General features: G+C 35.0%; 1 protein-coding gene across 2 annotated transcripts; it reads left to right on the top strand.

Annotated features, from left to right (window-relative positions):
* Positions 1 to 1,306: 1,306 nt before the first annotated feature.
* On the top strand, positions 1,307 to 17,963 carry PLK4 (polo like kinase 4). 2 transcript variants are annotated; one of them, XM_082611753.1, is made up of 16 exons: positions 1,307 to 1,550; positions 2,218 to 2,313; positions 3,057 to 3,152; positions 3,234 to 3,348; positions 5,534 to 6,560; positions 7,305 to 7,405; positions 9,284 to 9,651; positions 10,478 to 10,582; positions 10,956 to 11,058; positions 12,264 to 12,413; positions 13,322 to 13,455; positions 13,551 to 13,642; positions 13,791 to 13,938; positions 14,695 to 14,835; positions 16,016 to 16,122; positions 17,798 to 17,963. In XM_082611753.1, exons 1-16 carry the CDS (start codon positions 1,521 to 1,523, stop codon positions 17,898 to 17,900), a joined length of 2,916 nt encoding a protein of 971 aa, XP_082467879.1. In that variant the 5' UTR covers positions 1,307 to 1,520; the 3' UTR covers positions 17,901 to 17,963. The 2 variants fall into 2 exon arrangements, with proteins under 2 accessions (XP_082467879.1, XP_082467880.1); XM_082611754.1 differs by having other exon boundaries at positions 1,308 to 1,550; positions 9,515 to 9,651.
* Positions 17,964 to 25,098: the final 7,135 nt, after the last annotated feature.

Below are 25,098 nucleotides of genomic sequence, written 5' to 3'. Positions count from 1 at the left end.
GATATAATCCCTGATACTAACAGAATAAAGGATAAACACCACAACCTCCACCCCCTCCAAAAAAAAATCCCCCACAATGACAGCAAATTACAGGAACTTCTGAAAGTTTAACAGCAAAAGCAAGTCTAATTGGAAGACTGTACTCTGGAACCAACAGCTCAAGCATTGTAATATATAACCCTAAAGGAAGGATTTCCAGGAACGAAGGGAAAAGTTGACTTTTCTCTGAACAGCTTTTATACAGCTTGCAGGTAGACAGACTTACGTAAACCTGATATATCCATTAATGTAGAAGAAAAGAGCTTTCCATTTAGAAACTGTCCTAGGTTTGTGGAGTAGTTCTCAGTTTGTTACATATCCTTGCTGAATATCACCATCTTCTCATCTGCATAAAGTGTATCATACCAACCTCAGAGGTCTCTTTTTTTTAGTTATTTCTGAGATCTACATTTTAAAGTAATAACAAGAATTATGACTTATAACATTATACAAGAACATATAAGATTTTCATGAATTTCTAAAAATTTCAGTTTTTTTTTTTTTTTTTTTTTTTTTTTTTTTTGCGGTACGCGGGCCTCTCACTGTTGTGGCCTCTCCCGTTGCAGAGCACAGGCTCCGTACACGCAGGCTCAGCGGCCATGGCTCACGGGCCTAACTGCTCCGCGGCATGTGGGATCTTCCCGCACCGGGGCACGAACCTGTGTTCCCTGCATCGGCAGGCGGACTCTCAACCACTGCGCCACCAGGGAAGCCCTCGGAGGTCTTTTTTGATCAATACATTATCGCATGTGTGCGAGAACTCTCAAATGTGCTATTCTACAAATGGCATTACAATTAATAGAAATTTACCAAAATAAATAATGGAGTCCATTTTCTTAAAGCACCGTATCCATTCATTATCGATATGAAAAACTGGAGTAAGCAAAGAGGTGTAAACGGGCGGTTAAGTCAGGTACTGACTTTTTTCCCCTATGCTGTTCCGTCAAGTTTAAGCATTTGGAATTCAAAAATTGTTTTAAACCCTTTACAGAATTGGAAGAAGTAAGGTTTTCAGACCGTGAAGTGAGTAACTGACCAGTTGTGAATGTCTCATATCTTAAGCTACCATTTTTATCCGTCTTGAGCGGGTCTTCCAAGAGCCGAACTGCCAGCGCTCCCAACCAAGCTCTAGGCCGCCGAAGCACTTCCGGTCCTCGGCCCGGAGGCCAGCGGATAAGGAGCCTGCCACGCATGCGCGGCCCGGCGCAGCCTCTGCGGAGCGCCCCGCCTCGTTACGTCCCCTCCAACCTCGCTAGAACGTCAACCGGCGGGAGTTTTTCAAAATGGGAGCGCGGAGGCGCCGCCCAGGCCTCGGAAGGTGCCCGGGAGACCTTTCGGTGGCTGTGGTGTCGTCGCCGGGAGCGGCGGCCTAGAGAGCCGAGCCTGATGGACGCCAAGACACACTGCCTGCTTGGAGCGCTGCCTCTAAAGGACTGCGTGAAGGGAGTTAATCCGGGGAGCACGGACCGCGGCCTGGAAATATGGCGACCTGCATCGGGGAGAAGATCGAGGTGAAAAGACTCGGCAGTCCTCAGTAGGGCGGGTGGGAGTCGGAGTGCTGGGACTCGTCGAGACCCTGGCTGGAAGGGGATAGAGCGCAGCTAACGGCTGCAGGTTGGACGCCGGAGTGCTTTGGGAGGGTCCCAACCCCCGGGGGCCCGGCTCTTTGTGGGCGGAGAGCGGCCCGCCCCTCTGAGACGCGGGGGCGGTGGGACAGGTGTGTTGCTCGTGGCCCCGCCCTTCTGTCCCTAGACACCGCGGCTTCATGTCAGCGATCCCGCCGGAGCTGCCGCGCTAGAGCAGGGCAAGGCTATCTTCCCCTTCTCCAAGGGGATGGCGGTTACCTCCGGCGGGAGTTGCGGCGGGATTCCGTTCAGGGCCTTAGCCCTCGGGGGCTGGCTGGAGGTGGGACGAGGATGCTGAGGCTACGCTGAGGCTGAGGAACCAGATCATTAGGGTGCTCTATCCAGAGACCAGCCTGGAAGCTCAGAGACCCGCAAGGCGTCAACATGCTGTCCACCCCAGACACCTGCTGTATCGAGGTGTGATACCTGCTTGAATTTTGAATGCAAATTCTCCTCCCGATCCATTTTAGCCTCTTTTTGCCGGCCCCTTCCTATTTTTCTTCCTTTCTACGTCGAAAATCATCACACATTTTCTTTAATTTTAACTTTTAAGGATTTTAAAGTTGGAAATCTGCTTGGTAAAGGATCATTTGCTGGTGTCTATAGAGCTGAGTCCATTCACACTGGTTTGGAAGTTGCAATCAAAATGGTAAGAATATGTTAATCAGCTTCTCACTTCTACTTTGCAAGTAACTAGAGAGGTTTGCTACTTGAGATGTTAGAAACTCCTTACCTGCCAGCCTTTTCTTTATGCTGTAAAAAACCCATTGCTTAGGTAGAAGACAGTAGTTCCAACAGTTAAACTTAAGGATCTCTTAGGAGATCCTTAACCATGCTTAAATAAGTGTTCTGTCTTTACTCATGTTCATTAGATTTGGTATCTGTTCTAATTATACGTAACTTAGAGTAATTGGTAGCAGTCAAAGAACAAATAATTTGTTTATAATAAGAAGAATACACTTGTGCATAGTTCTGTATTACACTGTAAAAAGCTAAAGTACTATTCTTGATTGTTAGAAGTCAGTCTAATAGGAGTAACATAAGCAAATTAAGAAACACCTAAACCAGTAGGAAAAGGGAAGAGAAGTTTTGTTTTAAAGCTTTGCTAAATTTTATTCGTTGTTATTATCATAGATATGATGGTTGAGCTATTAAATTCTTTAAGTTGGTAGAGTGTATTAGAATGCATTGGGCAAGTTTATTGAATGTCCACTCTGTCAAGCACTCGGCTAGGTGCATGGGGAAAATAGACAACGAAATAAATTGATCTCAAAAAGAAGATAAAAGGACTTCAGAATATTTTAAAGTATACTTTCTCTTTTCAAAGTTAACATGACAACTTCACATTTGAAAGTTTATCATCAACATTTAAACCTCTCGTGTTATTTTTAGATAGATAAGAAAGCCATGTACAAAGCTGGAATGGTACAGAGAGTCCAAAATGAGGTGAAAATACACTGCCAATTGAAACATCCTTCTATCTTGGAGGTAAGATACAAATTTTGTAAAAGTGGCCAAGGGCATTGAATTTTTCTGTATTATAATTTATTATGCCCTTTTACATTTCAGCTGTATAACTATTTTGAAGATAACAATTATGTGTACCTAGTATTAGAAATGTGCCATAATGGAGAAATGAACAGGTATCTAAAAAACAGAAGAAAACCATTCTCAGAAAATGAAGGTAGGCTGTGCTTCTTTTTTTCTTTCTTTCATTTTTCTTAAAAAAAATTTTTTTTAGAAAATACAAATTTTACTCTTTGTAGTTTTGAAGAATGTACTGTTTTATAATATTCAGTAAAACTGTTTCAATTATTATTTTGGGCTATAAAAAGAGATTTCCCCCCCCCAAATTAAAAAAGCTGTTAATCCATATAAATAATTCAGGCATTACAGAAGTAAAGTAGAAGAAGAAATTTGCTATCCATCTTTTGCCAAAACATTTTAAATTAAGTCATTGGTCACAGTTGTATGTGTATCTTTTCAAATCTAGAAAAAGCTTTTTAGAATGCTGTTGATGACTATAAAGTAGTTTCTAAGTCAAACACAGTACCTGTTGAAACCATTTATTGTAGGAAATGTCAAACACTTAATTGAGACAGTAATATAATGAGCCCCTATGAACTTACCACTGAGCTTCCAAAACTATCAACTCATTGTTTCATCTGTACCCTTCTTAGTCCCCCAATTCCTCAGAGTATATTGAATCTTTTTATCTTTAAACGATGCAGACTTTAAAAAGAAAAAAAAAAGTAAGCACAAAGTCACTATCACACCTAATAATTCCTTGCTATCAAATACGTTGTCAGTTTCAGCTTCCCCGGTTTCTTATAAGTAACTTTTTTTACAGTTCAGATCAGGATCAAGTAAGGTCCGTATATCATCACACAAATGATTGTTTTCAAATTATCTTACCCTGCTAACTGACATTGCAGGCTAAGATTGAAAGCTAAGAAAGGTGGTTGCTGATAGGCTTTTTGTCCATTTGATCTATATTTAACCCATTTGGAAAACAATTTGGTCATATGTGTTAAGAGTTAAGGAAATGTTCATATCCTTAGACTGAAAATAAGAACATAATACATAATAAAAAAATAAATTCATATACATATTGATGATGAGTACTGCATTTTTCATAATACTGTATAATAGTAAGGCCTTCTTAAATAAGACAACTTGCAAAAGATAGGAAGGAAATGAATTACCAATTTGACTAATTAAAATTAAGAATGTGTATGACAAAGGATACTGTCAACAAATTTAAAAGTTAAAGATAGGAAGAAAATATTTGTATAACAAATGGCTGTCCAATTAATATTTAAAATATAAGGCATGCCTTAAAAGAAAAGATAATTGTATAGGAAAATGGACAGGGGATGTAAGCAGACTGTTCACAGAAGAGAAAGTATAATTGGCCAATAAACATACGAAAAGATGCTCAAAATTAGTAGTAATCATAAGAATGCCAACTAAAATAATGAGTGCCATTTTTTTACCCATTGGATTGAGACTACCTAATTTCAACAAGGATATGCTTGAAAATAACAGCCTTTTGGAGGGCGATTGGCAAAGTATTAAAATACTAAATTTTATCTTTGAACCTAGTGATTCTACTTCTTGAATTTACCATAATGAAGCACCCCATATGTATGCACAAGAAAACAAGCATGTACAAGAATGTTTATTGCTATATTTTTTTATAATCTTGAAATGACCCAAATATTAACCAATAGCAATTTAATAAGATGGAGATCTATGTGTACTGACATAGAAATATCTCCAAGAAATATTGTGAAGTGGCAAAAAAAAGTAATAAAGTATATTTTATACCATTTTTATATTTTAAAAACATTTATTACAGTGTATTTCTATAGATTTAAATGTACATAAGCACATGGAAGAAAAGTTTAAAAGAATATATATAAACTGTTAATAGTGACTACTTTTTAGGAGGGTTTGGGAGGACATCAAAGGAAATTCAGCTTGCTTCTCTTTTTTTCTCTTTTTTACAATTTGAATTATTTATGAATTGTTTAATTATAAATATTTTCTCTTTCTATGGACTTCTGGTTACCCTAGTTAACTCTAGTCACTCCCAATTCCTAATAAAATTAAGCTTCCCTTAACTGTATTTAGAAAACTCATTAGTTGGAAAGGACAGAGTTTAAAAGGAGTGCCTAGTTGTCTTAATGGGAATTATTAAAGAATATTATGAAATTATCAGAGTGGTATTTTGGCTGGTAAAACTAAGCTACAAACCAGTTTACTAATTGTCATACTGGCATATGTACTTGGGTTTCATAATGTATTCTAAATACTGAATCTTCAGATTTTCTAAATTGTAAGTTTTATTTTTTGCATTCTAACAGCTCGACACTTCATGCACCAGATCATCACAGGAATGCTGTATCTCCATTCTCATGGTATATTACACCGGGACCTCACACTTTCTAACCTCTTACTTACGCGTAATATGAACATCAAGATCGCTGATTTTGGGCTGGCCACTCAATTGAAAATGCCACACGAAAAGCACTATACTTTATGTGGAACTCCTAATTACATTTCCCCAGAAATTGCAACTCGAAGTGCACATGGACTTGAATCTGATATTTGGTCCTTGGGCTGTATGTTTTATACGTTACTTATTGGAAGACCACCTTTTGACACTGACACCATCAAGAACACGTTAAATAAAGTTGTACTGGCAGATTATGAAATGCCAACTTTCTTGTCAAGAGAAGCCAAGGACCTTATTCACCAGTTACTTCGTAGAAATCCAGCAGATCGTTTAAGTCTGTCTTCAGTATTAGACCATCCTTTTATGTCCCGAAATTCTTCAACAAAAAGTAAACATTTAGGAACTGTGGAAGACTCAATTGATAGTGGACATGCTACAATTTCTACTGCAATTACGGCTTCTTCCAGTACCAGTATGAGTGGTAGTTTATTTGACAGAAGAAGACTTTTGATTGACCAGCCACTCCCAAATAAAATGACTATATTTCCAAAGAATAAAAATTCAAGTGATTTTTCTTCTTCAGGAGATGGAAGCAGCCTTTATACTCAGTGGGGAAATCAAGAACAAGAAACCAGTAATAGTGGAAGGGGAAGAGCAATCCAAGAGGCAGAAGAAAGGCCACATTCTCGATACCTTCGTAGAGCCCATTCCTCTGATAGATCTGGCATCTCTAATAGTCAGTCGCGAGCGAAAACATATACAATGGAACGGTGTTACTCAGCAGAAATGCCTTCAAAATCCAAAAGATCAGGAGTAGATGAAAATGAAGAAAGATACTCATCCACAAACAGCAATGCTAATATTCTTCACTTCTTTAAAGAAAAGACATCCAATGGTCCTGGATCTTTTGAAAGACCTGATAACAATCAAGCACTGTAAGAATAATTCTATCAAAAAGCATTTTACTTTTCGATAAACATTGTATTAGCACAAACATGAAGCTGCATCTAACTAAGGGTTACCTTTTTTCTAACCTTGTCAGATATTCCTGGGGCACTTTTAACTATGACTTCTGTTTTTTAATAGGAAGAGAATCAGAATGATGATTTTGAATTGTGGTTAAGAATCTCTTAAAATGAGTGTATGTGCTCATGAATTTATTTGTAGTATGTGTTTAATACTTGGGAATTTCTAGTGTCATTTTAAATTTTATATGAAGCAGGTCTCCAGTGCAATGTATCATATATTAAACATGTCTGATTCCTAAAGTACTCTTAACAGTAACTGTACACACACACACACACACACACACACACACAAATAGAGAAAGAGAAGTTGACCCTAAGTGATGAGTAATCATATTATTGACTGCTTCTCACATGAAGGCAAGTTTTTAGTGACTAGTGTTTTTCTTTTTCTGATCTTTGATTTTTATGTTTAAATTAAAAGAGGACAGTAGCCATATAGAAATGTTGTCATAGTGCCATGGGCATTTTGGCATGGGAATTTAGCTTCATAGACACAATTTAGTTATGCAAATGTTGGGTTCTACAGTTACTGTAAAAATTTTTAGGTATTCATATCAGAAGAGAGCTCCCTTTTTTAGTGTTTTTTTACCTTAAAAGGTTAGTACCTGATAATTTTTTATTAGTTTATGGGAAATTTTTTTCTTTGTTTAGCTCCAATCATCTTTGTCCAGGAAAAACTCCTTTTCCATTTCCAGACCAGACAGCTCAGACTGAAATGGTGCAACAGTGGTTTGGGAATCTGCAAATAAATGGTGAGTTTTTAATGGGCTATCTAATAAAAAGTTAATGACTTGGCCACTTACCAAGCATTGCAGTTTTCTATTTGGGTTTTCTTAAGAAAATAGTGCATTTTCAATAAACTGTTACAATAATAGTAATAATTACTGTTAACACAGTTTGAGTATTTACTGTATCAGCCACTGTCCTTAATGCTTAACATATATTATTAACTTATTAATATTCTCACAGAAACCATATGAGGAAGATACTATTATTAGCCCTGTCTTACAAATGAGGAAATAGTAGTGCTCAAAGGTTAATTTGCCAAGCTGCACTGTCCATAAATACAAGAGAGAGGAGTATAACCCAAGCAGTCTGGCTCAGAGACTTTACTCTTAACCCCTCCGCTCCTGCAGCCTCTCTGTAATAAGTACCTACTATCAGTGCCTATAAAATAATCAAAAGATGGTTGACTTCATTTTTAAGTAGAAGGTGATGTAGACCATCATAGTGTACCAATGGGACCTCACATACACTAAAATACACAGCTACTAAAACCTAAACATTTTTAAACAGCTGTCATCCAAGTCATTATTTTATTTATAGATACAGAGTTTGAAAGTTAAACATTTCTCATTATTGAACATGACATTCACAGAAGGTGGGTTGGAAAATAATGATGGAAAAAGAAAAGAAACATATGGAGAGGAGGAGAGAATTTTTTACTAAGTATCATGTTACCTCAGACAAAGTGCATAATATGGCTGTAATTTAAGCAGAGAGTTGTTATGTCACCTCAAGAGTCTATTTTTTTCATGTATATTATTTTCAAGGGCCCAAAAGAGAATTAATCTTCTCATGTGTACTTGTTAAAGATGATAATTCAAGTTTATGTTTTTTAAAACTACAAAACTGCCATGTGCTTAATCTTGCACTTAACCTTCTATTGTGTTTATAGATACTTTTATTTGGTAACAGGGACATGTCTGAAATAACCTTGTTTATAATACTCTAGTAGTGCTGCTACAATTTTAAAGTTATATTATTTGATATAAGATATTTTCTGTCATAATGGGAGTTATGGAGGGAGGCACTTAAAAGTCATTTAAGGGGAAAGCTGAGATATAGATTTTTATAATTTAGCATTAGAAAAATTGCCTTACAAAGTTTTATATAGTCTAATCATTTTAAGGGCTTTAAAAAAAATAATGTTCCCACGTGAACTCTAAAACTATATAAAATTTAAATGGGTAAAGTTCAAGAACTGTTTTAGAAATGTGGGTACAAATACATTTGTAATATTAAGTATTAATAATAAACCTATTTCATATATTTTAGAGTGTTTTGGTTTTAGTTGCATATTTTGTAAGTAAAGATGAAATAGTCCTTAGCTTAAAGAGAGTGAATTTACATGTTATGTAGAATTATTACCTGGGAACTCCTCTCAAATCTGTATTTGTTGCAGCATTGGCAGTTGCTTTAGTATTAGTAGGTGACCCTAGTTTTTGCTTTGATTGAAAAATTTATTTCATATTAATATCTTTTCTTTCTTAGTCTTAGACAAGTTATTCCTTTGCAGGCTGGCTTAAAATGTCCTTTTAAAGTCACTATTTTATTATGCGATATCTTTTTGTTGTTTTTTTTTTTTTTTTGGCCGAGCCATGCAGCTTATTTCCCCAACCAGGGATTGAACCTGGGCCCTTGGCAGTGAAAGCACCAAATCCTAACCACTAGACTACCAGGGAATTCCCTTATGCCATATCTTAAACTGAAAAATTACAAGCTTTTTTTTTAAACTAGATTTCTTTTGTTCCTCAGGAAAAAAGAATGCTACTGTAACCAGCATGACATTGTTTTGTGTAGACTTGACTTTTTATTCACTAAATTGCTTTATTCTATGTATATTATAGCTCATTTAAGAGAAACTACTGAGCGCAACAGCATTAGCCCAAACAGAGATTTCCAGGGCCATCCAGATTTGCAGGACACATCAAGAAATGCATGGACTGATATAAGAGCCAAAAAGAGCCCTGATGCTTCTGATAATGCACATTCTGCAAAACAGTTGAATACCATGAAATATATGACTGCATTTCACAGTAAACCTGAGATAATTCAACAAGAATCTATTTTTGGCTTAGATCCTTCTTCCGAACAAAGCAAGACAAGGGGTATGGAGCCACCACTGGGTTATCAGAAACATACATTAAGAAGCATTACATCTCCTTTGACTGCTTACAGGTTAAAACCAATCAGACAGAAAACGAAGAAGGCTGTGGTATGTCCATTATTTTTCTAAATCACTGGATGATATTTTCCTTGAGTATATGGTTTCTGGTATCAAACATAATGATATCTTTTCAGTTCCCTATAATGTCCCTGTATTTTTGATACGTACTTGATAAACTCACTTAAAAGAGACTGGGTGTTTATGAAAAAATAGCTGTTGTTTCCTTCTGGGTACTTTAAGAATGGTGAATTGATAGTAATTTTTGAATTTTAAATTATTGATAATGAAAAACATTTAAAAGTAATACTGGCTAAATACTGTGTTAAATATTATTCACAATCCTAATAACTAAGTTAATATTTAATACTATCTTTTGCTTTTGTTTTCATTGTTTCTACATTTAATCTAGTCTCAAAAAGATAAACTAGAAAACATAACTTTTTTTAACATCTGAAACTATTTAAAGAAAAGGAGTATGCACAAAATTAAGTATAGCCTTTTTTTAATGTCATGTGTGCATTGGGAATGGTGATTTTGATTTTTTAATTCTGTCTTCATCCTTTTTGTCCCTTTCACCCAGTCTTGCCTTTATTTGGCGTGCTATTGTCTTTTCAAGCTCTTAAATTCTCCACCCTACCTTCTGCTTTCTTTCTGCTCACTGGTTATCATTTCACACTTCATTATACCTTATATTTCACAGTTGTGCTGAAATACACCTGTGGTCTAGACAATTGCAGTGAAGCAGCTATTTGATTTTTACTTTAATTTTTGTTTCTGCCATGGTTAAGTACTTTTCTCTTAACTAATATATATGTCAGAACTGTTCTGGTAAATAAGAGAATTGTTACTGATTTTAGTTTTATTTTTTTTTTAGGTGAGCATACTTGATTCAGAGGAGGTATGTGTGGAGCTTCTAAAGGAGTATGCATCTCAAGAATATGTGAAAGAAGTTCTTCAAATATCTAGTGATGGAAATATGGTAATGTGGATTTCCTTTATTATCTTGCAGCTTCATCACTTAAGCATTTAGCATTCCATTCATTCTATAATGATATTTAAAAAACAATTTTTAGTCACTTTTCCTGATATGATAGTATCTCTGGAATTCAAAAACTAAAATAGCATACTACATACATTTAAATAAATTAGTGTGGTGTAAAAACTAATTATAACCAGGAACAAAATCTAAACTTTAGGCTTAAGTTTAAAAAGCAAAATTATTACTTTTAGAGAATATTTAGCATTTTCAATAAAAATAATATACATGTGAGCTCTTTTTATAATTTTAGTAACAAAATATAGTGCTCTAACTTAATGGCATATAATCAGAATTCTTAAAAATTTTTTGCCAGATCACTATTTATTATCCAAATGACGGAAGAGGTTTTCCTCTTGCAGATAGACCGCCCTCACCTACTGACAACATCAGTAGGTACAGTTTTGACAATTTACCAGGTATGTAAATTTACCAGGGAATAAATTTAGATAATGGATTTATATATACATAAACTCTATACTGTGGGTATCATAAATTGTAAATATTTTGGCTTCAGTCGAGATGCAGGTTATGTTCTTATAACTTTATATCTGGTGAGATGTGCTATACCTTACTAATCCAATGTTTAGTCATATTCTGTGTTATAATGGTATTTTATTGTTTACTTAAGTAAAAACTAACTCTAGAATATTAGTCATGTGTCACACAAATATAATTTGTACACTTGTATAGTTACAATTTGTCTAGAATCATGTTAAAAATTCAACATGAAGTATCTGGTTTTTGACTTTTGAAATCATTACTGTGCTACATAATGATCACTTGTAATTGTGGTTAACCAAATTTGGCTCCCGGTTTAGCTTCTGGATATTATGAATTGGGAAATTAAGTACTGAGTAGTAAGACTTCCCTAAGATAACTTAGAAACAAATAAGAGAACCTATCTTATCTAACTCTGTTAGAAATTAAGACACGTAGACAAGACTATCAAATATTATAAATGACCATAGTTACAGGGAACTGCTAAAATTTACTACTCTATGTTTTACTAATATAAAAAGTGCTACATTTCTTTTCCTAAAGTCATTTGGTTCTGTTATCTCAGGTAGAACTCTTTTCATTTCATTTATTAAAACTTTCCTGGAGTCATTATCTTACTTTTAATAAGGAGTCAGTGATTCAAATAAGAGATTTTTTAAATAATCATGAGACTGGGACTTCCCTGGCGGCCCAGTGGTTAAGACTTCACCTTCCAATGCAGGGGGTGCGGGTTCTATCCCCTGGTCGAAGAGCTAAGATCCCACATGCCTCATGGCCAAAAAACCAAAACAGAACAGAAGCAATGTTGCAACGAATTCAATAAAGACTTTAAAGATGGTCCACATCAAAAAAACTTTAATAAATAATGATACTAATCATCAGATTTTGTTATATACTTCTTAGGAATTTTATTATACTGTCTTTAGTTTTCATTAAAATAGTAGACTTACATCTCTAAAATATTTGTATTTGGGTAATGGGACTGTTAACTTTGGGTAATGGGATTATTAACTTTCAACTTGAATTTTTGAGGAAGAGTAGAAATAAATGTTAGATTGTTATGGAATTTATGTCAACACTTTATTCCCTAATGTTAGGTAACTTTTTTGTTTTCTCTCCCTAGAAAAGTACTGGCGAAAATATCAATATGCTTCCAGATTTGTGCAGCTTGTAAGATCTAAATCTCCCAAAATCACTTATTTTACAAGATACGCTAAATGTGTTTTGATGGAGAATTCCCCTGGTGCTGATTTTGAGGTTTGGTTTTATGATGGTAAGTGCCATTTAGAAGTGGTAATTTTTTTCCCTTTAGTTTGTAACTTAGAAGTTGTGGGGTTTTTTGGTTTTTGTAAATTCAACACAGTGAGCTTTATTTATTTATTTTATTTATGGCTGCACTGCATGGCTTGCGGGGTCTCAGTTCCCCGACCAGGGATTGAACCAAGGCCACAGCAGTGAAAGCTCTGAATCCTAACCACTAGACCACCAGGGAACTCCCCAACACAGCGAGTTGTGTGTGTGTGTGTGTGTGTATGTGTGTGTGTGTGTGTATCCATACATAAAAATTATACAGCACAGTATACTCTATGTCAAATGTTAATCAAAATTTATATATACTTGCTTGTAAACAATTTATTCTCTAATACGTATATTAATTCTCTTTCCCCTTTTGGCTCCAGTTTAACAACATTCTGATTGATATTATAAAAAATAGCATGAAATAAACAATATCCTGTTTCTTACTAGAAATTTAAACGGACACATACCAAATTTTTAGAATAATAAATATCACAAAAGGATAAGGTTGAACCAGAGAATTTTATTTTATAAATCTATAAAGATGTTACTTTTTAATCTGTAAAATTTCCTCCTTTAAGAGACACATACTACATACACTCACACAGTACACATACTTATAGCTGTCCTTCAGTTATGTTTTTGTATGAGAGTAGTGGTTTTTTAAAAATATAAAAGTATCAAACTTAAGCCAGTTATATGTGGAAAAGAAAAATGGCCTATATTTTTTGAATACTACTTTGAGAGCCTCATTTTATTAATGGCCAATAAGTGAATGTAAATGTTACCTTGATCTGGGAGTCATTATGTACTGGGGTGTGATAATGAATATAAATCTAGTAATATTTAAAGAAATAATAAAGGGTTTTCTGCTTAATTTTTAAGGAGCAAAGATACACAAAACAGAAGATTTAATTCAGGTGATCGAAAAGACTGGCAAATCTTACACCTTAAAAGGTGAAAGTGAAGTTAATAGCTTGAAAGAGGAAATAAAAATGTATATGAACCATGCTAATGAGGTATGTACCGACTTTTAGTAGGTTTTTTCTTAACAATTAATAATAATACAAATGACATAGACGAAGTAATGACAGAAAGCACTCTTTTGAAATAGGGCCACCGTATTTGTTTAGCACTGGAATCCATAATTTCAGAAGAGGAAAAGAAAAGTGGAAGTGCTTCCTTTTTCCCAATAATCGTAGGAAGGTAAATGTTTGAAAATTTATTAAATATGGCTAAAATGTGTAGAAATGTTTTTTTTTAAAAAGTTTAATGTTTACATTATGAACATTCTTTTGTTTTCTATAAATTGAAAGCTTTAAAGGAATGTATTTGACATATCTTTCTCCTTCAGAAAACTTAGTAGTACTAGTTCACCTAAGGCCTTAACACCTCCTCCTTCTGTGGATCCAAACTACCCAATGAGAGAGACACCATCTCTGAACAGAATGATCATAAATAGTGCAGCTTCTCCAGAACAGGCACCAATACTTAATCCTTCTGTAAGTAAATATATGTCACTTCTGTACTTTAAACTCTTCAATGATTGCCTAATGTCCTTGATATAAAACTAAAACACCCTACTGTGGCCTTACTATCACCTACCTACTTTACCAGTCTCATCCTGAGCTACCCCACACTCTCTGTGCCTAGTTCCTTGATTAAGCCAAACTCTCAGGGCCTTTCCACATGCTGTTCACTTGACCTGGAACTCTTTTCCCAAACCTCTTAATGGCTAATTCTTTCTCATCTTTCAGGACTCAGTTTAAATATTACCTCAGCAAGGCATAACCTGACTCCTCTGGGAAAAAGCTAAATATATTAACATATATTGTTTTATTTTTACATAAACTGCCTTAATATCCATGATAGAATCATGGTTAAACAAACTTATATTTTTACTCAATGAACTATCATGCCAATAAAAACTATATAGCAATGTAGTAAAATGCAAGATTAAAGAAATAGATCTCTGTGTATATGGGTATGTGTGTATTCACACACACAAACATACATATATATAATTGCAGCTATGAAAAATTATACTTTGGGAAAAAAAGACAAAAGAAATCTACCAAAATCAAAACAGTAGTTGTGTGATTTTTTTTCTAATTTTCTGTAATGTGATTGTATTTTTTTAATTTTGTCTTTTAAAAATTAATTTAAGATAATGAAAATCCAGTCATCATCTACTTTTGCTGAAGTTGGCTTATTAGAATGCTAAGGAATAGTATCTTCCTTTCTTTTTTTGTTTGTAGATGGTTACAAATGAAGGACTTGGCCTTGCAGGTGCAGCTTCTGGAACTAACAGCTCTCCTAGTAGTCTAAAAGATTGTCTCCCTAAATCAGCACAACTTTTCAAGTCTGTTTTTGTGAAAAATGTTGGTTGGGCTACACAGGTGAGAAGTTAGATTTCTCTTTGCAAGACAGTTTTTACACCTTTTTTGCATTGATTAGATCATTAATAATTTTCACATTTTTTTATTTGCATACAGATGGAAAGCTCTAGATATTGTTGATAACAAACTGCCTGCTAGGGCCTAGGTGACCTGTTCTTGCCATTTGTTTTTAAAGTAGAAGTCATGATGATGGCTAAACATTAGGATTTGAGAATGACCAGGGTGTCGTAAGTTTTAAACAGTATTTGTAATCTATATTAATAGAGTAACTTTTATTTGGCAGAAAAGAATTTTTGCATTTGAAAATTAGGTCTACATTGAGTTTCAAACTTAAAGAATTTTATGTAGGTGTAAACTTAGATTTGTATATTTTCTGAAAGCTTGAACTTTGGAGATGTTTGAGCACAGCACATGTAATTTTTACTTACCAGTGAAGTAAAATAACAGCCTAGTCCTTTATGGGGGGTAGGAAATAACGGGAAGGGAACTCAGCATTTGTTGAGTACATGCTATGTGGTACCATGTTTTCCATATACATTGTCTCATTTCCCAAAATAAAACCTAGTAAAGTTGATGTTATCTCCTTTCATAGATAGTAAAATTATGGCTCATAATGGATGGTTGACTTGCACATTCCTACTAGTTAGTTTGCAGAATCTGGATGTAAACCCAGGTCTATTTGATTCCAGTGTCCATGTCTTCTCTGTTCTCTGTTTGGAGTGGCACATTGTAAACATCAGTGACTAAAGAAACCAATTTCAAAAGCAAAGAAGTAACATTCTCAAGCAGAATAGAAATTCTTTTGGCCTAAGAACAAAGAATAGAGGGAAATTCTAATTTAAGAAAGTGTTGCTTGGTTATTTCCTAAATCTCTTCTTGGTTAGAAATACTATGGGAAAGGAAAAAAAAACAGCTTGCTCAGATATCCTAGTGGAAATGAATGGGAAACAGGATTTATGTAGAATAATTTTAATTTATGATGCCCTATCCATTAAAGGAATAATCTGTAAAAGATATGAGTATTCTCAAATGTTACTACCATCACAGCCCCAAATTTGTAGTTACCTGAAGGGTTGTTTTGTTTTGTTTTTTAAACTATATGAAAATCCTGTTAAACATGGGTACCTTTTAAGAACTTCATATCCTCTATAGTAATTTTGCTTGCTTATTACTTTTATAGTTAACTAGTGGAGCTGTGTGGGTTCAGTTTAATGATGGGTCCCAGTTGGTCGTGCAAGCAGGAGTGTCTTCTATTAGTTATTCATCTCCAGATGGTCAAACAACTAGGTAAGTTCTTAAAATACTGGTTGAGATTCAGCTCTTTCCTCTAATTTTGTTTTATCTATATGATGAAATAAATGACTTAATAAAGTTACTATTTTCATGTTGACAAAGTTCATATTATTATTTAAACTTAAATATTCATAGCAGCTCATATAGTCTTTTTAATGCATATTTTATGAATATTTACAGGAATGCAGGGTAATTGGTATGGATTATCCACTCCAAGTGGTTAGATTCCTTTAGCCTTCTTATTCCTTCAGTCTAACTAGGCTGGCCCTTTTCAGAAGTAATGGACTTCTAAGTTCAAATATACTTAGACAATTTACATAAAAGAACATAGAAACAAGGAAGCTTTCTTTTAAAAGGTAACCAGATTATTTTTCCCAAATGAAAGGCTGTATCCCCTGATCTAATGTAAAGTGATTCATGTTTAAAAGACTTTTTTGAATGTATATATTCCTTCTAAATGAGGATGTATGCCAGGCTAATAAGTATGCTAACAAGGAGGATCTGGGAATAGTAAGAATAAGCAGTAGTTTGGTCTCCACATTTCAAACCATAACTTACTGAAAAGAGGTAGGGTGCCGACAGTGCCAGTACAAACACGATACTTTATGAAAAGTGCATACTGTAGAGAAAATACTTGGTACAGATATAATTTGTGGATATCTACCAACTGCTTTTGTGTGTATATATGCAGTACCATCATTTAAAGAACTCATAAAGTGAGAGGTTTTGTTAAATCAACTCTTTCAAATGCTCCAGAAAGTGGAAGGATACAGATATAAAATGGGTAGAACCCATGTTCAGAAGATAAAAGTTCAGATTTTACTTGATATGGTCATTTGGAAATTTTTAATATTTAATAGAAATGTATTTATAATGCATTTAGCTTAGTATTTTCTTTAGTGTCTTCAATTTAATGAGGAATCCAGATTTTCAGCTTGCTTTAGAAATTATAAAGTCCATTCAAGTTTTTTGACCTATTTTCTTTTTATTATTTAAATACATTTAGAAATTGGTCTATTTTAAAAGGAAACAGGGGGCCTCCCTGGTGGCGCAGTGGTTGAGAGTCCGCCTGCCGATGCAGGGGATACGGGTTCGTGCCCCAGTCTGGGAGGATCCCATATGCCGCGGAGCGGCTGGGCCCGTGAGCCATGGCCGCTGGGCCTGCGCATCCAGAGCCTGTGCTCCGCAACGGGAGAGGCCACAACAGTGAGAGGCCCGCATACCGCAAAAAGAAAAAAAAATAAAAATAAAATAAAAAAAAAATAAATAAATAAATAAAAGGAAACAGGGACTTCCCTGGCAGTCCAGTGGTTAAGACTTCACCTTCCAATGCAGGGTGGTGTAGGTTCAATCCCTGGTCGGGGAGCTGGGATTTCACATACCTCACAGCCAAAGAACAAAAACATAAAACAGAAGCAATGTTGTAGCAAATTCAATAAAGACTTAAAAAAAAATGGTCCACATCAAAAAAATCTTTAAAAAATAAAAATAAGTAAAGGAAACAAATTGTGTATGCTTAATTTAAGTATCTAATAAATAATTTTGTATGATCTCTCTGAAGTGCCTTTGCCATGGAAGAATTACTGAAAAATATAATGTGCCTTTTGGTACTCTTACAAACCAAGTGACTAAGTTATAATTTTATCTTTTTCTCTTTTGCTTCACTTAGGTATGGAGAAAATGAAAAATTACCAGAATACATCAGAAAGAAATTACAGTGTCTTTCTTCCATCCTTTTGATGTTTTCTAATCCAACTCCTAGTCTTCATTGATTAAAGCTCCTTTTAGATATATATATGTTTAATAAATAACGTTTTTGTTGGCTTTCAAGTAAAGTGACTTTTTTCATTTCAAAAAACTTCTTCAGGAAGCCTTTCTATAAAAGAGAATTTTAATCTATACCATAATGGATGTATTCTAATGAGAGAACAAAGCAGAATGAAACTTGAGTCACTTACAAGGTGTAGTGGTCGTAGACTAAAATAGGACACCTAACTTTGCTCTTAGAACATATACCCCTAAAATTACTGTGTTCACATATTTGTATTGAACAATCTTTTAAAGCAAAAATATAAATGGTGTGTGGTATATTTCTGCATTTATTTTTTTCCCTACTTCTTAGACATATTAAGAATCATGGACAAAACATGCTGGAGTTTCTCTCTATGCCAATAAAATGAACAACCTGGAAGAAATGGACAAATTCTTAGAAATGCACAACCTGCCAAGACTGAATCAGAAAGAAATAGAAAATATGAATAGACCAATCACAAGCACTGAAATTGAAACTGTGATTAAAAAATCTTCCAACAAACAAAAGCCCAGGACCAGATGGCTTCACAGGCTAATTCTATCAAACATTTAGAGAAGAGCTAACACCTATCCTTCTCAAACTCTTCCAAAATATAGCAGAGGGAGGAGCACTCCCAAACTCATTCTACAAGGCCACCATCACCTTGATACCGAAACCAGGCAAGGATGTCACAAAGAAAGAAAACTACAGGCCAATATCACTGATGAACATAGATGCAAAAATCCTCAACAAAATACTAGCAAACAGAATCCAACAGCACATTAAAAGGATCATACACCATGATCAAGTGGGGTTTATTCCAGGAATGCAAGGATTCTTCAATATATGCAAATCAATCAATGTGATATACCATATTAACAAATTGAAGAAGAAAAACCATATGATCATCTCAATAGATGCAGAGAAAGCTTTCGACAAAATTCAACACCCATTTATGATAAAAACCCTCCAGAAAGTAGGCATAGAGGGAACTTTCCTCAACATAATAAAGGCCATATATGACAAACCCACAGCCAACATTGTCCTCAATGGTGAAAAGCTGAAACCATTTCCACTAAGATCAGGAACAAGACAAGGTTGCGCACTCTCACCACTCTTATTCAACTTAGTTTTGGAAGTTTTAGCCACAGCAATCAGAGAAGAAAAGGAAATAAAAGGAATCCAAATTGGAAAAGAAGAAGTAAAGCTGTCACTGTTTGCAGCTGACATGATACTATACATAGAGAATCCTAAAGATACTACCAGAAAACTACTAGAGCTAATCAATGGATTTGGTAAAGTAGCAGGATACAAAATTAATGCACAGAAATCTCTGGCATTCCTGTACACTAATGATGAAAAATCTGAAAGGGAAATCAAGAAAACACTCCCATTTACCACTGCAACAAAAAGAATAAAATATCTAGGAATAAACCTACCTAAGGAGACAAAAGACCTGTATGCAGAAAATTATAAGACACTGATGAAAGAAATTAAAGATGATAGAAATAGATGGAGAGGTATACCATGCTTCTGGATTGGAAGAATCAATATTGTGAAAATGACTCTACTACCCAAAGCAATCTACAGATTCAATGCAATCCCTATCAAACTACCACTGGCATTTTTCACAGAACTAGAACAAAAAATTTCACAATTTGTTTGGAAAAACAAAAGACCCCGAATAGCCATAGCAATCTTGAGAACGAAAAACGGAGCTGGAGGAATCAGGCTCCCTGACTTCAGACTATACTACAAAGCTACAGTAATCAAGACAGTGTGGTACTGGCACAAAAACAGAAAGATAGATCAATGGAACAGGATAGAAAGCCCAGAGATAAACCCATGCACATATGGTCACCTTATCTTTGATAAAGGAGGCAGGAATGTACAGTGGAGAAAGGACAGCCTCTTCAATAAGTGGTGCTGGGAAAACTGGACAGGGACATGTAAAAGTATGAGATTAGATCACTCCCTAACACCATACACAAAAATAAGCTCAAAATGGATTAAAGACCTAAATGTAAGGCCAGAAACTATCAAACTCTTAGAGGAAAACATAGGCAGAACACTCTATGACATAAATCACAGCAAGATCCTTTTTGACCCACCTCCTAGAGAAATGGAAATAAAAACAAAGATAAACAAATGGGACCTAATGAAACTTAAAAGCTTTTGCACAGCAAAGGAAACCATAAACAAGACCAAAAGACAACCCTCAGAATGGGAGAAACTATTTGCAAATGAAGCAACTGACAAAGGATTAAACTCCAAAATTTATAAGCAGCTTATGCAGCTCAATAGCAAAAAAAACAGACAACCCAATCCAAAAATGGGCAGAAGACTTAAATAGGCATTTCTCCAAAGAAGATATACAGACTTCCAACAAACACATGAAAGAATGCTCAACATCATTAATCATTAGAGAAATGCAAATCAAAACTACAATGGGATATCATCTCACACTAGTCAGAATGGCCATCATCAAAAAATCAAGAAACAATAAATGCTGGAGAGGGTGTGGAGAAAAGGGAACAGTCTTGCACTGCTGGTGGGAATGTGAATTGGTACAGCCGCTATGGAGAACAGTATGGAGGTTCCTTAAAAAACTAAAAATAGAACTACCATATGACCCAGCAATCCCACTACTAGGCATATACCCTGAGAAAACCATAATTCAAAAAGAATCATGTACCAAAATGTTCATTGCAGCTCTATTCACAATAGCCAGGAGATGGAAACAACCTAAGTGTCCATCATCGGATGAATGGATAAAGAAGGTGTGGCACATATATACAATGGAATATTACTCAGCCATAAAAAGAAACGAAACAGCTATTTGTAATGAGGTGGATAGACCTAGAGTCTGTCATACAGAGTGAAGTAAGTCAGAAAGAGAAAGACAAATACCGTATGCTAACACATATATATGGAATTTAAGGGAAAAAAATGTCATGAAGAACCTGGGGTAAAACAGGAATAAAGACACAGACCTACTTGAGAATGGACTTGAGGATATGGGGAGGGGGAAGGGTAAGCTGTGACAAAGCGAAAGAGAGGCATGGACATATATACACTACCAAATGTAAGGTAGATAGATAGTGGGAAGTAGCCTCATAGCACAGGGAGATCAGCTCGGTGCTTTGTGACCGCCTGGAGGGGTGGGATAGGGAGGGTGGGAGGCAGGGAGATGCAAGAGGGAATGGATGTGGGAACAGATGTATATGTATGACTGACTCACTTTGTTATAAAGCAGAAACTAATAAAAAATAAAAAATAAAAAAAAATAAAAAAACGCTGGAGTTTCTGAATTTTGAACATGTAAGTAATGTATATTTATGTTACAAGTAACATGTAAACATGTATATTTTATATTTATTTTTGTAGCACTAGTTTGTGATGAGACATTTCTGAAAGTTCATTTTATTAAAAAAATAATACAGTGTTACTTTATCTTTTGATTTATTTAATTAAATACTTCATTTAGGGACTTCCCTGGTGGTGCAGTGGTTAAGAACCCACCTGCCAATGCAGGGGACATGGGCTTCAATCCCTGGTCCACGAAGATCCCACATGCCATGGAGCAACTAAGCCCGTTCACCACAACTACTGAGCCTGTGCTCTAGAGCCTGCGAGCCACAATTACTGAGCCCACATGCTGCAACTGCTGAAGCCCGTGCGCCTAGAGCCCGTGCTCTGCAACAAGAGAAACCACCGCAATGAGAAGCCCACACACCGCAACGAATAGTAGCCCCCGCTCGCCGCAACTAGCGAAAGCCCGCATGCAGCAATGAAGACCCAATGCAGCCAAAAGTTTTTTTAAAAAAAGAAAAATATATAATTTAAAATAAGTTACATAGTAAACTCAGTTTTTAGTTTTTTTTCCTGTTTAAGAGCCAATTAAATTTTTTAAATTAATTTTTCAAAATGGTAAGTACATTGTTTCTCTACCTTTATCTGAAAATATTTGTATATTTTAATGATAAACATTTTAACACTGAAGACCTCAACAATGCAATTAACTTAACATGAGGAAAAAATATTTGATAGTGGGACAGCAATTCTTAATGTAATACTCAAGGTAAAATAGGAATAGAATGAAACTACTTAAATATAAGGACTGTTAATGCTCCCTGCTGATTTTTATAATCAGAGAAATATTGGAGCCAATTCCATTAAATAGTCAGGAATACCCAATGTCACAATTATTCAGCATTGTTTTGGAGGTTGTTACCTACCGCAATGAGAAGAAAAATAATAATTTGTAACATAAGTTGCACAGTTAATAAGAAAAAGACAACCCAATAGAAAAATAGGCAAAAGATATGAACAGATAATTCACAAAGGAGAAAATCCATATAACGAATCAAAATCCATATACTCAACCACATCTGTAGTTGGAGAAATAAAAGATTAAAACAAAAATCATTTCCCTTTATGAAAGATTCGTAAAAAATAATAATAGTGGTATGATGAGCAGGGCTTTCTCAGGTGTTGTTGATTACAGTGTAAATGATAAAGCAATTTGGCAATATCTATTAGAATTATTTTAATACATAGGTAATCCAACTTTGGGGAGGAAAATTATGTAAACCCTTCTCTTAGGGATAAAAGTATGATTAGAAGAAAGAATTTCCTCTTAAAACTGGAAATAATTAAAGGAAGTCCTAGCTTAATTTTGAAGGCTGAAGACTCAAATACATTTTGCTTTGACAGAATTTAGGTGTATTTTTATTTTATCATCTCCTTTTCAATAAGTCTTAATGTGTCTTTATGTTTCAGGTATTTCTCTTATACATATTATACAGCTGAATTTTTTCAATCTAATGTAATAAGCTCTGTAGTCTACTTTGTTTACATTTATTATTTCTGATTTATTTTCATGTTTGTCATTACAGTTCTGTTGCATTTACTTCCCATCTTATTCTGTTTTCTACTAACCATACTTCTTTGCTTTTATTTTCCTTTCCTCCCTTCTTTCACGTTGAATTTCCTTTTCATATGCATATTTAAATTTTCTTTCAGCAGATTTTTCTTGAATTAAAGTTTTTAGAATTTGTTCTGTTTCATTGCTTTGGTTTTCTTCTTCAAGGACTTCTGCTATATGTATGTTAAATCACCTGTGCCTAATTTTTATATCCATCACTTTCTCCACATCATTTTTTCCTCTTTATTTCTGTTATTTTAATTTTCCTCCATCTTTAATTTCCCTTAAGAAGTTATCTATGGCATCTTATTTACTCTTGTGTTCCTTCTAATTTGCTCATGTCTGAAATTATTTTTTAAGTTTCTTATTCTTTCTTGAGCTCTGCCAGCAATATTTTCATAACTTCCTATTATCTTATTTCTCTAGTTCATTTGGAAATTTTCCCATTTCTCAGTTTTTTCAAATTACGATGTTATTTTTTAATCTTTCCATTACTTTGTAATTTCTTTCATCTCATTTTATAATACATTCTGTTTTTATCTGTTTTATGGGCATATCTGTCTGGCATGCCTTTGTTGTCTATGATAACATTAGTTCAACTGCACTTTTCCTGTTTCTCCTCAGTATTTATTCCAGTAAATGGCATCTGCATCACTAGCTGTTCATGTCAGGATCCTGGAACTCATGCTTAACACCTTATTTTACCTCATCTAATCACCAGTTAATCCTGCCAACTCTACCTCTAAAATATATTTTACATGCTTTAAATTCCCAATTCCACTGTCAGTTCCCTAATTCAAGTCACCAGCATCACTCATCTGAACTACTGCAATAGCCTCCTGCTTGTCTCTAAACATCTACTCTTGCTTCCTATATGAATCAGGGTTTTTACTTGCAAACATCAAAATCTAACCTAGTTAGCTTACACAGAGAATATATTTATTAAAGGATATCAGCTCACAGACCCTCGAGGAGGGAAAGATACTCAGGCTTTGCAGCTAATAACAATGGCTGAATCACAATGTAGGAGCTTCCCCAGAAGAAGACATCCTAACAACCCTGCTCAGCACAGATCCCACAGCCATGCTGATGAAGCTAGGGGACTAGGTTCTGGGACCTCTGACTGCTTTCTCCAGAATTTAGCCACTGACCTTGCTCCCTCACTAAAGTCAGTTTTGCTTATGTTGCTCACTTCCTCTTTTTGCTCAGTTCCTTATGAAGTTTCACATTGGAGGAGTGTACTGGCAGAGCCAGAAACACAAGCTCATGGCTTGGCTGCAAAGGTAGAGAGAACGAATACATTTTGGCTTCTATCTAAAAGGAGAGGCTCAATGTGAGAAATTCTCCAAATGTAGAAGGGTCTGCAGGAAATGAAGAGTGGTCACATACATGATAAATGTCTTCCACATCCATTCCAATTCATACTTCACACTGCAGCCAGCTCATTCTAAAATACACAGCTGATTATGTTATTAACTTATGTTAAATTAATTGTGGAAATTTAAAAACACACAGAAGTACAGATATACCAGGATAAGGAACCTCCATGTGTCCCCCACCCAACTTCAACAAATATTTTGACAATCTTGTTTCATCTCTCTTACTGATATCCTTCCCCCACTGGAGTATTTTGAGGCAAATCCCAGAAATCATATAATTTCTATCATAAATTCTTTAGTACCTTTAACAGATAAGGAGCTTTTAAAAGCATAACCAATAACACACATCTCAGAATTAACAGTAATTCCTTAATATCATTTAATGGTGAGTCCAGTTTCAAATTTCTCCAGTTACCTCAAAAATACCCTTTTACATTTGACTTAAAACAAGATTCAAAATAAGATCTATATAATGCATTTGATTTATATATCTGAAGTTTCTTTTCATCTATGACTGCTACCTCTCAACTATTATTTTTTCCACGCCATTTTTTTTTTAATTTTAAGCAACTGGACCATTTGTCTATAGAATATATCATCTTCTGGGCTTAGATGATTACTTTCTAGAGGTGGCTTTTAGTTGTATCTTTCGTATTTCCTGTAAACTGGTAGTTTATATCTACAGGCTTGATTAGATTCTGACTCAATGTTTTTTGGCAGGAACACTTTCATAGGTGGTGCTGAGTACTTGCTGCATCAAATCAGGAGGCACGTAATGCTTACCCACTTTTAATGATGTTAAGAGTGATCAGTGCATTCAGGTGTTGTCGGCTTCATCCATCCTTTGGAAGGTTCCTCAATAATCTTCCACC

The sequence above is a fragment of the Mesoplodon mirus genome (assembly GCF_964341445.2).
Source record: "Mesoplodon mirus genome assembly, chromosome: 2".
In the NCBI taxonomy this organism is placed as follows: Eukaryota; Metazoa; Chordata; class Mammalia; order Artiodactyla; family Ziphiidae; genus Mesoplodon; species Mesoplodon mirus.
Note: the sequence above shows the minus strand (reverse complement) of the source record. Positions and strands in the feature narration are given on the sequence as shown.